The sequence below is a fragment of the Schistocerca piceifrons genome, chromosome X (assembly GCF_021461385.2).
Source record: "Schistocerca piceifrons isolate TAMUIC-IGC-003096 chromosome X, iqSchPice1.1, whole genome shotgun sequence".
In the NCBI taxonomy this organism is placed as follows: Eukaryota; Metazoa; Arthropoda; class Insecta; order Orthoptera; family Acrididae; genus Schistocerca; species Schistocerca piceifrons.
This window is the reverse complement of record NC_060149.1, coordinates 282,698,332-282,711,491: the sequence shown is the minus strand read 5'-3', so window position 1 is coordinate 282,711,491 and position 13,160 is coordinate 282,698,332. Positions and strand designations below refer to the sequence as shown.

At 44.1% G+C, this 13,160-nt stretch overlaps 1 protein-coding gene across 2 annotated transcripts in view; it reads right to left on the bottom strand.

Moving 5' to 3' along the window:
• Nucleotides 1–13,160, bottom strand: part of LOC124721774 (glutamate receptor ionotropic, kainate 2) — a 203,662-nt gene that overhangs the window by 163,578 nt on the left and 26,924 nt on the right. For both annotated transcript variants that reach the window (XM_047246884.1, XM_047246885.1), the window contains exon 4: nucleotides 9,041–9,225. In XM_047246884.1, the coding sequence (XP_047102840.1) occupies nucleotides 9,041–9,225 (185 nt within the window). The remainder of the gene's footprint in view (nucleotides 1–9,040; nucleotides 9,226–13,160) is intronic.

Sequence of the window (13,160 nt, the reverse complement as noted above, 5' to 3'; positions counted from 1 at the left end):
TTTTAAGTAACAATAGAAAGGAATCTGGGGAACGCCGATTGTGGAAGCCTGGCGAAAGTTGCTGCGTTTACTCTCCACTCTTCTAGAGCGGTGATATGTGCAACGACGGACGTTCTTTTCCCTGCTCCCTGCAACATCATTAAACTCGCTCAAAACTAAGGAATTATAAAGTTTTGCAAATGGGGTCGTATATTGCAACTAGATAGTCGACTATCAGTGATGAGCTAAAACCAAAAGCACAGCAAAATTATTCTTGGTAAAACTTAGTGCTGACTTCCTGTGTAGAGCACATTCAGAAGAGACGATGCAGCTACAGGGCATTCCGTGGAGCAACGGCTAGAGCATTTGACTGCAGTGAAAGAGGTCGTGTGTTCGAATCCTGGAAGAGTCACATATTTCAAAAAGTTTTTCACGAAATACGAAACTAGCATTAGCAAGAAGTCATTGCAGCAGTTGTTTCGATTGCGGGATGTATCACATATAGCTTCACATTAATCTTAATCTGAGAAACCAACAACAGAGGACAAATGCATTTACTTTGCGAACAAACAGTTCACTACTTTGGAAAGCATTGCTAGTGGCGAAGATATTACCATACGTCCACAGTATAATGTAGTGTAGGACGATGAGGTTGCACGGAGATATAAAGTGCGTACAATAAGCAGGTTACGGAAACGTAAGGGCTGTGATGTTTGTGAGTGTAAACTGCGTTAGCATCTGAAGCAGACTTATTTCATCTTTATGTAAGATGATAAAATGCGAAAGTTTAAACAATAAGGATCCTACCTAGACAGTACGAAGATAAAATCATTGTTTCTAATAAAGTAAAAAGTGTGTGGTCCCATAAGTAGAAAATATCTTTTTTTGAAAGTGACGTGTGATGAAGTTTTGTAATTGTGATTCGATTTTCATGTGAGGCGACAGCGAAGTCGTTTTATAAAAATGTTCTTTTGGGTTAGATTCTAAACAGCGATCTATGGACATCGTCTTATAAAATTTGACGGTTTACCGCTCTAACAACTGAGCTACCGATTAACTGAGGTGTAGTTAGGTAAAACGACAATATGAACTAGGTGTTTAATTTCGTTGAATGAAGCTATCCTTCGTTCTAACAGTGGAAAAGCATATATCGGAGATAAGTTAATGTTAACTTCACAGGTCAACTCATTTTTAAGTATGTGAGTGACCTTCGTCGACGTGGTGCCAATTTGCCGGTACAGTGCAACCACATTTTACGCACCTTCTCATTTCTGGAACACTCAAAAACAACTTTTCAGGAGTTTTTGTAGATATATTTGTACAGTGTGGTATCACACACCATTTTTAATCCGTTTTCCGGAACGTAAATTCCAGAACGAGACATCACTGTGAATTAGTGCTATGACAGCAGCGAGCTAACCAGTGATGTCACGGACACCACATGATTCGAATGGAGCGTTTCAGCGGGCGTTCACATTATCTAAATTTCATTTCCGCTTTTATAAAAGAATACTGAAATTCAAGAAAGAAGAAGCATGTTAGGATCATAAAAGACATAATTATTCATTTAAGACAATTTCTAGAGAACAGTCAAATATCTTATTGCTAGCATCTGCCCAGCAAATGTAAACGCACCTCGCAGCCGGAAGAAGAGTGCCAGCGAGCTACAGCAAAATACCGCCCTTGTCGTCCAGACCGTATCGTCTTTGTAATCTTATGGGCAGTGGCTTAAACATCCAGCAGCTAGAACTGCATAGCTATAAGCTTTGTTCCTTCTATTGTGAATACCTTACTTTGTTCCAAAAATATGGTTTTACTGATATTGCCAACTGCACTCAATTTTTGTATCTCACGTATAACTGAATTATTATTGGAGTATTTGTCATATTTTATGGTTTCCTGTTGTAAGGATTGTCTTATACAGAACGTGTGTATCCAAAGCAAAGAGAAAGGAAAGAAAATTACACTCAGTTGTACCTACAGTTCACAATTCCTTGATTTTTGGTTTTACATTCAGTTTGAAAACGTATGAACGTGTGTTCGCCGAATTTCGCTTTAGGTATGAGCTACATGTATTTGAATTGCACTTTGTTTAGTTAGGTTTGTTGGTTAGTTAGTTAGTTACGAGTTCCATTGATCAAGCAAGATTAGTTCACAAGCAGACCTAGTAAAATTGTTAATTTCTTTAAGGTTATAATACACTGAAGAGCCAAAGAAACACCTGCCTAATATCATGTAGGACCTCCGCGAGCACGCAGCAGTGCCGCAACACGACGTGGCATGGACTCGACTAATGTCTGAAGTAGTGCCGGAGGGAACTGACACCATTAATCCTGCAGGGCTGTCCATAAATCCATAAGAGTACGAGGGGGTGGAGACCTCTCCTTAACAGCACGTTACAAGACATCCCAGTTATGCTCAATAATGTTGACGTCTGAAGAATTTGGTGGCCATTGGAAGTGTTTAAACGCATTAAACTCAGAAGAGTGTTCCTGGAGCCTCTCTGTGGCAATTCTTGACGTGTGGGATTTCGCATTGTCCTACTGGAATTACCCAAGTCCGTCGGAATGCACAGTGGACATGAATAGATGCAGGTGATCAGACAAAATGCTTACATACGTGTCACCTGTTAAGAGCTGTATCTAGACGTAACAGAGGTCCCATATCACTCCAACAGCACAATCCCCACACCATTACAGAGCCTCCACCAGCTTAAACAGTCCCTTTCTGACATGCAGGGTCCATGGACTCATGAGGTTATCTCCAGACCTGTACACGTCCATCCGCTCGATGCAATATGAAACGAGACTCGTCCGACCAGGCAGCATGTTTCCAGTCATCAACAGCCCAATGCCGGTGTCGACGGGCCCCGGTGAGGCGTAAAGCTTTGTGTCGTGCAGTCATCAAGGGTACACGAGTGGACCTTCGGCTCCGAAAGCCCATATCGATGATGTTTCGTTGAATGGTTCGCACGCTGACACTTGTTGATGGTCCGGCATTGAAATATGCAGCAATTTGCGGAATGGTTGCACTTCTGTTACGTTGAACGATTCCCTTAGTCATCGTTGGTCCCGTTCTTAGAGGATCTTTTTCCGGCCGCAGCGATGCCAGAGATCTGATGTTTTACTGGATTCCTGATATTCACGGCACACTCGTGAAATGGTTGTACTGGAAAATCCCCATTTCATCGCTACCTCGGAGATGCCGTGTCCCATGGCTCGTGCACCGACTATAACACCAAGTTCAAACTCAATTAAATCTTGATAATCTGCTATTGTAGCAGCAGTAACCGATCTAACAACAACGCCAGATACTTTTTGTCTTATTTAGGCCTTCCCGACCGCAGCGCCGTATTCTATCTGTTTACATATCTCTGTACTTGAATATGCATGCCTGTACCAGTTTCTTTGGCGCTTCAGTGTTTAAGCTTTCTTAATTTTTGTAGCATCTGAAGATGACCATTGTGGCCGAAACCGGCAAGAAATAAACAAAATTTTATACACATGATTCTTTATATATCCACAAAAAATCATATATTAAGTTATTGAGAAAAACGCCTTATATGAAACATCCTGCAACTATTCGTTTCGCAGGCGCTGGATGAGTGGAAATCAGTTTAAAATTTTCGCCACATGAAAACACACATGCTGCCACTTTGCAAGTTAACTCGAGACTCATTGTAGACATGACTATCGCCCACTAGTTTGGAATCTAGTTGCTATGGTGGCATTTTCACTGCAAATACTTCCTCCTATCATGAGTGGTAATTCGTCTGTTTCCTTGCATGCATAAGATCATCAAGATGCTTTCAGCCTACCTATCTGAATAGTACCACACTTCCTATGACTACAGTAGGGACAGATCGTAGTTGGAATGGAGTTATGGTGATATTCCTTCATCTGTGCAACAGCAGACAATGGCCACTGGAGTGCCGCGAGGCACTTTACACACTGGATGCCGAACCTTAGGTAAGAAGTTGCCACTGTAGTCTATGAACAACGGGAATACGATCGCTTAATCGCCTGGCCAAGCCACCACCGTCTGAGATTGACCTGCTTCCAACCCGCCGAAGGCGATTCATCGCTGCTGATACGTCAATAACAAAGTGTCAAATTCGCCATCCCATCTATCTTGCTTGACTCTGACAGAACTAACTACCGTGTTGCAGACAAATACGCGAGCATCTGCTATGATACGAGTGAAATTAACCACCGTTGCTAAGAAATTTTATGGTAAGTTCCTGTGTGACCAAACTGCTGAGGTCATCAGTCCTTAGGCTTACACACTATTTAATCTAACCTTAGTGAACTTACGCTAAGGACAACATACAGACCCATGCCCGAGGGAGGACTCGAACCTCCGATGGAGGGAGCTGCGCGAACCGTGGCAAGGCGCCTGAGGCCGTGCAGGTACCCCGCGCGGCTGGTAGGAATTTGCTTATGTATTGTAACACTATACTGGTAGTTTTCTCAACCCCGGTGTTCATTGTTTAAGGGGTTTCACAGCTATTGATGTTCATGCTATCCGTTCTAGTTATGGAAATCACTGTAATTTCTTGTGTCATCTAACTTGATGAGTCTTAACTGCTTTTAGCGATTAAGTCCCAGCGACAGTGAAGTCATTAGAGACGACGACTGGTTGAGGTTTTAAAAATGCGGGAGCAAAATTGTTCTGACTTGTAAAGTGAACCTCCCTTCACTCAGCTTCAACTGCGAAGACCACAGAAGATTTAAAGAGAATATATAATTACAACTTTATCCTTTACCTCAAGCTATAAGTCGGAATGGCCTTTTGCTGTCTGTTGTTGGTAATTAATGAGATGAATAAACACAGTATGTAAAGATTATATAAGAACATAATGGAATTACAGTACAATATCTCAGTGACTACAAATTATGGCTATTAAAGACTGTACCGTGAAACTGTACATCCTGAGACTAATATAACTTCACCAGTTACGCTTTCTGTGCTAAATACCACGCGTTTTTTCCAGTTACCATGTGCTGAGCTATCTATTCGCTAGTCACTGCACACACTGCAAGCACTGCACGTGATACACACCCACAGAAACTTCCGGGAGAAATTATGACGTTCAAAATCATACCATTCGTTTTCGTTCAACTTTCTGGTTCAGTTTATAATGTAGTACGTAACATGCGTTGACTCACACATCGCACGCCTAGGGTTGTAACTAGTGCAAATGCTCACACTCTAGGACGGGATTATGATGTAAGTTGAAACGTATAATACAATGTGGGAGGAAGACGATCCTACCTCGTGAGACCATAGCCTGCCGAACACCATGGTGCGAATGCAAAGAGACGTGTAATACCTTCCACTCCTTGTGTTTTATTGCTGACAACTTCAGAACTCCAAAAACTGGATGATATATATATGTCAGATAAGAAAACTTACCTAACCTCACTTGAATTGTATTGAATCGCGGAGGATGTAGCCCGTCTTTCATTAGAACACATGGTCGTGCCTTATTTTAACATAATATCAGATACATAAAATCATAAATAGTACGGAGGCAACTTAGTGATAACTGAAAGTGCCTACGTAGCAAATGAGAACTATGGACTGAGTAAATGATAAAAATGTAATTAGCTAAATAAATATGAATAAAAATATTATGAAACCAAACTTCTGCGATTCACCAGCATGTTATTATTTTGTAGTCTAAGGGAATAGATGTAACCTTCTATGGAGAAAATAGCCTATATTGAAAACATCAGAGAACTGTTTACAGAGAAACTGTTACGGCTGCTAGCAGAGAAATGACATTGTAATGATCTACCTTTTGACATAAAACACAGATCCGATTGCTTTCTCATTTGGGAGTAAAGATTTAGGTAAAGATTATGTATCATCTTGGTCATTAAAATCTATGATCTGTTGTAACGCTATTCTGTAACAATACAATTATTCGTTCTTCTTTTACTCAGCTGTTGAGATATCGACTAAATTAAACAGTATGTATTAAAATTTCATTAGAAAACCGACTACGGAAGGCGTAAAACATTTTTAGGCCACACGTCTTAGATGAGGCTCGAAAAGATGAACAGTCAGTCACATGTGATCCTCTACGACCATAATAACGTCGTGTGACGAGGGCCTCCCGTCGGGTAGACCGTTCGCCTGGTGCAAGTCTTCCGATTTGACGCCACTTCGGCGACTTCCGCGTCGATGGGAATGAAATGATGATGACTAGGACAACACAACACCCAGTCCCTGAGCGGAGAAAATCTCCGAACCAGCCGGGAATCGAACCAGGGCCCTTCGGACTGACAGTCTGTCGCGCTGACCACTCAGCTACCGGGGGCGGACTCTACAACCATGATAACTTAAATAAAGCCTGGTAAGAACAGTCTTTAGACCGTTCTGTACTGCGTACTGTAGAGGCAAAGTGCGGAGTCGAAGACTATATCAGCATGGCAATGCACCCGGCCATAAACAGCGCCTGTGAGGCAATTGTTTATGGAGAATATTATTCCTGAAATGGACTGGCATGCCCATAGTCCCAACCTGAACCCAACAGAACTCGTGTGTGATGAGTTAAAACGTTGACTTCACTCCAGACCCCAGCGTCCAACACCACTGTCTTCTCTGGTTTCGGCTCTTGAGGAAGAACGGTTGCCGGCCGCGGTGGTCTCGCGGTTAAGGCGCTCAGTCCGGAACCGCGCGACTGCTACGGTCGCAGGTTCGAATCCTGCCTCGGGCATGGATGTGTGTGGTGTCCTTAGGTTAGTTAGGTTTAAGTAGTTCTAAGTTCTAGGGGACTGATGACCACAGAAGTTAAGTCCCATAGTGCTCAGAGCCATTTGAACCATTTGAAGAACGGGCTGGCATTCCTCCACAGACATTAAGACACCTCACTGAATGCGTCGCCAGCAGAGTTAAAGCTCGTCATGAAGGCGAGGGCGGACACACACCACATTAATGACCACTAATAGGTGTTCAGATACTTTTGATCAGTGTGTGTGTGTGTGTGTGTGTGTGTGTGTGTGTGTGTGTGTGTGTGTGTGTGTTTGTGCTCTGATATCAGGGGAAGTGGAATCATTGTTAAATGTTTAATTCTCGTAGCCATTGACGTATACACTGAGATAACAAAAGTCATATGATAGCGCTATGCACGTATATTGATGGCGGTAGTATCGCGTACACAAGGTATAAAAATGCAGTGCATTGGCGGAGTGTTGTTTGTACTGAGCTAATTCACGTGAAAAGGTTTCCGACGTGATTTTGGCCGCACGACGGGAATTAACAGACTTCGAACGCGGAATGGTAGTTGGAGCTAGACGCATGGGACGTTCCATTTCAGAAATCGTTCAGGAATTCAGTATTCCGACATCCCCAGTGCCAAAAGTGTGTCTAGAATACCACATTTCAGGCATTACAAAAAATGGTTAAGATGGCTCTCAGCACTATGGGACTTAACATCTGAGGTCATCAGTCCCCTAGACTTAGAAGTACTTAAACCTAACTAACCTAAGGACATCACACACATCCATGCCCGAGGCAGGATTCGAACCTGTGACCGCAGCAGCAGCGCGGTTTCGGACTGAAGCGCCTAGAACCACTCGGCCACAGCGGCCGGCTGCAGTCATTTCCTCTCACCACGCACAGCACAGTGGCCGACTGTCTTCAGTTAAGGGGGGTAGGACGTCAAACGGGCCGACTTGGAGCAGGAGAGGCATCACAGGACATTTTAATTTCCAGTGTCTATAATTTTACAAATAAATTCATAAAACTTTGTCAGCAATACCAGGAAGGATTCAGGATTCACACTCATTGCAGTGGATGTTTGAAAACATAACTAAATAATTTTTTTTACATGCGAAATTTCATCATTTTTTTACTTACTAATGGCTGCATTTGTTGCTATAGGTGCACTTTTCTTCATAAGTTAGAGAGATTCTTCGTTGAATTTTGCACAGCATGCATACCATACTCACAGGTGTATGAAACTCTAGAATTTATTTAATTTATGAAAAAACGAATGAACTGTTATATTTAAAACTTCATGTTTAGAAAAAACACAAATTTTATAGTTAATTACCTCAATTTTTACCGCAGTTTTTAATAGATTTGGAAAATTCTAGTGTTTCATACACTTTTAAGTATGGTTTGTATGCTGTGCAAAATTAACGACCGAGAACCGTGGCGTTTGCGTAGAATTGTCAGTACTAACAGGCCAACAACACTGGTTGCAATAACCAGAGAAATCAATGTGGGACGTACGACGAACGTATCCGTTCGTACAGTGGGGAGAAAATTGGCGTTAATGCGTTATGGCAGCGGACGACCGAGGCGAGGCTTTTGCTGACAGCACGACACCGTCTTCAGCTCCTCTCCTGGGTCCGTGACCATATCGGTCGGACCCTAGACGACTGGAAAACCTTCGCCTGGTCAGGTGAGTCCCGATTTCTGTTGGTAAGAACTGATGGTGGGTTTCAAATGTGGCGCAGACCTCACGAAGCTATGGACACAAACTGTCAACAAGGCACTGTACAAGTTGGTGGTGGCTCCATAATGGTGTGAGCTCTGTTTGCTTGGAATGGATTGGACCCTCTGTTCCAATTAAACCTATCATTGACTGGAAATGGATATGTTCGGCTACTTGGAGACCATTTGCAGCCATTCATGGACTTCATGCTCCCAAACAACTATGGACGGTTTATGGATGACAATGCACTTGTCAGCTGGCCGGAATTGTTTGTGATTGGTTTGAAGAACATTCTGGTCAGTTTGAGCGAATGATTTGGCCACCCAGATAGTCTGTCATCAATCCTATCGAACATTTATGGGACATAATGAAGAGCTCAGTTCGAGCACAAAATCCAGCACCTGCAACACTTTTGCAGTTATGGACGGGCTGAATATTTCTGCAAGGGACTTCCAACGACTTTTTGAGTCCATGCCACATCGAGCTGCTGCTCTACGCCGGGCAAAAGGAGGTCCGACATGGTATTAATATCAATGAATATCTCAGTTGATTTAACGGAACGACCATCTCGACTGTCCACTGCAGTGTAATGTAAAACAGAAGCTTACTGACCTTGGAGAGTGCTGTGGGGTGCGGGTAGAGGTTGACAAGGCAGCTCTCTCTACGGAGGCGATAGTCCCAGCGCGTCTCCAAGTGGGGGATCTCCATGGTGTCACAGATGGACTGCACGTGGCTCGCCGTCTGGCCAGATTGGGGTCCAAAGATGGCCGCCACGCCGCTCCGAAGCAGGTGGCACACTGCACAGTAACATAAACACTGCACAGTAACATGGGTTGAAGTACTGCGAAAAAAGCATGGACAATATAATGGTTCAAATGGCTCTGAGCACTATGGGACTTAACATCTATGGTCATCAGTCCCCATGGACAATATACACTCCTGGAAATGGAAAAAAGAACACATTGACACCGGTGTGTCAGACCCACCATACTTGCTCCGGACACTGCGAGAGGGCTGTACAAGCAATGATCACACGCACGGCACAGCGGACACACCACGAACCGCGGTGTTGGCCGTCGAATGGCGCTAGCTGCGCAGCATTTGTGCACCGCCGCCGTCAGTGTCAGCCAGTTTGCCGTGGCATACGGAGCTCCATCGCAGTCTTTAACACTGGTAGCATGCCGCGACAGCGTGGACGTGAACCGTATGTGCAGTTGACGGACTTTGAGCGAGGGCGTATAGTGGGCATGCGGGAGGCCGGGTGGACGTACCGCCGAATTGCTCAACACGTGGGGCGTGAGGTCTCCACAGTACATCGATGTTGTCGCCAGTGGTCGGCGGAAGGTGCACGTGCCCGTCGACCTGGGACCGGACCGCAGCGACGCACGGATGCACGCCAAGACCGTAGGATCCTACGCAGTGCCGTAGGGGACCGCACCGCCACTTCCCAGCAAATTAGGGACACTGTTGCTCCTGGGGTATCGGCGAGGACCATTCGCAACCGTCTCCATGAAGCTGGGCTACGGTCCCGCACACCGTTAGGCCGTCTTCCGCTCACGCCCCAACATCGTGCAGCCCGCCTCCAGTGGTGTCGCGACAGGCGTGAATGGAGGGACGAATGGAGACGTGTCGTGTTCAGCGATGAGAGTCGCTTCTGCCTTGGTGCCAATGATGGTCGTATGCGTGTTTGGCGCCGTGCAGGTGAGCGCCACAATCAGGACTGCATACGACCGAGGCACACAGGGCCAACACCCGGCATCATGGTGTGGGGAGCGATCTCCTACACTGGCCGTACACCACTGGTGATCGTCGAGGGGACACTGAATAGTGCACGGTACATCCAAACCGTCATCGAACCCATCGTTCTACCATTCCTAGACCGGCAAGGGAACTTGCTGTTCCAACAGGACAATGCACGTCCGCATGTATCCCGTGCCACCCAACGTGCTCTAGAAGGTGTAAGTCAACTACCCTGGCCAGCAAGATCTCCGGATCTGTCCCCCATTGAGCATGTTTGGGACTGGATGAAGCGTCGTCTCACGCGGTCTGCACGTCCAGCACGAACGCTGGTCCAACTGAGGCGCCAGGTGGAAATGGCATGGCAAGCCGTTCCACAGGACTACATCCAGCATCTCTACGATCGTCTCCATGGGAGAATAGCAGCCTGCATTGCTGCGAAAGGTGGATATACATTGTACTAGTGCCGACATTGTGCATGCTCTGTTGCCTGTGTCTATGTGCCTGTGGTTCTGTCAGTGTGATCATGTGATGTATCTGACCCCAGGAATGTGTCAATAAAGTTTCCCCTTCCTGGGAAAATGAATTCACGGTGTTCTTATTTCAATTTCCAGGAGTGTAAGTAACATCAGTTATCTGATGGCGTTATGTCACGTAGAGTAGCTTTATGATTACTGAAATATAATTAAAGAGTAATCTAATAGTGCCAATATATTGGAACACTTACATAAAGTTGCCAGGTGTAACAATGAACTCGATACCAAGAGTAAAAAGACTGCCAATATTTTAAAAATGTCTCTACGTGATTCCTCGGATGGTGAACGACAAAGAAAAGCAGTACACCGTTTTCGTTTTACATCTGTAACATTTGAATGTTTCAGTAACAAATATACAAGTGGTTCGTAGTCATCTAGGCCTATGGACGTCCGTGAGTGCATTCAGCTGCATAGCACAGTCAGTCAATACTATCTCATGAATATAAATGACGCGTAATTAAGTGCTGAACTACGTGCGGTTTCTCATTTATCTATCATAAATAATTCTGTATCAACAAAACAAGAAATGCGTTGTTTCCGTGCAACGAGTAGTAACATCACGTTTTTCTTTTTCTAAATTTGCCTTCGGCATCACGTCCATATACCCAGTTCACTAATTATATGGAAGTGCCGGTTGTTTTTGCTCGAAAAACTTACACCATGAAGAACTTTCTTTCTCTTTCGTTTACAATCATCACACACATCTTAGAAACATGCAAGTTAAAGATTGCGCGAACTAACGATACATTAACAGTCTACATCCATGTCAAGGCGGAAATTTATCCCGAGGTATTCACTTTTGACTTCAGCGAAGAAGTCTGACGACACGGATGTTGGTGTAGATCAGTGTGCATATAACGAAGGGAATCACTATGTACGACAGATTATACAGACAGATAGCACGAGGATTTAGGATTCAGGCCGTCAACAGAAACACAGAAGATACAGTACAACGGAATATATTGACGTACGTATAAATTACAAAAACGTAGTAAGTATGTGGTGGTACTGGTAAAGAAACGTCAACTCACTGAAATGGCGGAAGACGGTATGTTCATCTAACTTAACCAATCCGTGAAAACAAAAAGAAAGGAAATTAAGGTGTAACTTTCCGCCGATAACGACGTAATTGCGAAATGAACACAAACCGAAGTTGAACAAGTATGGAAATGGAAATCGACTATGTCCTTTTCAGGGGAATCATCCCAATATTCGACCTCATCGATTTAGAGAATACATTCGACCACGGCATAATACTTCAGGAAATTTTACCTTTTCTGAAAAGCACAATTGTCCGATAAGGGATGCAAATACTGCAGACTAAAAGATGAGGGAATGGCGTTACTTTATTCGACGCAAACCCATCATGCTTATTCCACTTGCCTCCACGTAACCGATGCGCAATCTTAGGTCGACTGGTGCGAAATCATTGAGTCTTATGTTTCAATATCACTTATATTACTTCCCAGTTTTGTTAAATAACTTTTTGGTGTCTGATTCGCGGATGACTGACATGATCAGCCGGTAGTACAGTGTCGACATGGACGTTACGATGGAATGATGTTTTCTCAGAATGAGAACGATTAACGAATTTGTCCATCACGATATCGTATCACCATAAGTCATTGTTCTAGGGAGGGCATAACATCGTGTTAATCGCACAACTGAGAATTTGAGCCTGCGGTACTCGGTTGGTGAAGTCTGTCTGAAACTGGAATTAGTTTTTCACAGATATCGAATGTCGACTTTCATATCATTGTGATGGAGCTTTATGACGCATGTAGAAGACTAAAGCGAAGACTATTTTCTCCAAATTTTTTGACTATATGCTGAATTTGCATGTAAATTAGCAGAAATCTGACATCAATTTACAGTGGTAGTCTCTGCTGTTGTCTCCATATTCAGCGCACCAAACAAAAACTTATCCACCCCTACGAAAAATCACACGAATACCCTATAACATGCCTCTAGTTTTGAGAACAGCCTCAAGAGGGTCCACAGGTTTCTTCAAGTATGTCATATTCAGCAGAAGCGACTCCTTGATGATTAAACACCGTAGAGCTATCAAACTGCGCGAATGTTGACTCCCCATTTTAAACGCTGTTCTGGAGTCCAGGAAATTTTCTATGGGTTTTAGATCGGGTGATATAGCGGGCCAGTCGAGGTGAGACATGGTATCTGAGGGTTCGTCAAATCAGGAACGTGTGCGCGCAGCCCTATGAACACGGCTGTTCTCATCTTGGAAGACTCGAGTGCCAACAGAGTGCTCATCATGAAGACGTGTAAGAAAAGGCAACACTTGGTCACCGAGAACGTTGAAACAAACTACCTGTTCCACGTTGACTGTAAACTAAATGAGGGGGCCCAAGTCGTGGTGTGAAAAATACCATGAAAACATCACAGAACCACCTCCGGCCGGAACTACACCCTCCGCACACTTTGAGTTAAACACCTCATTG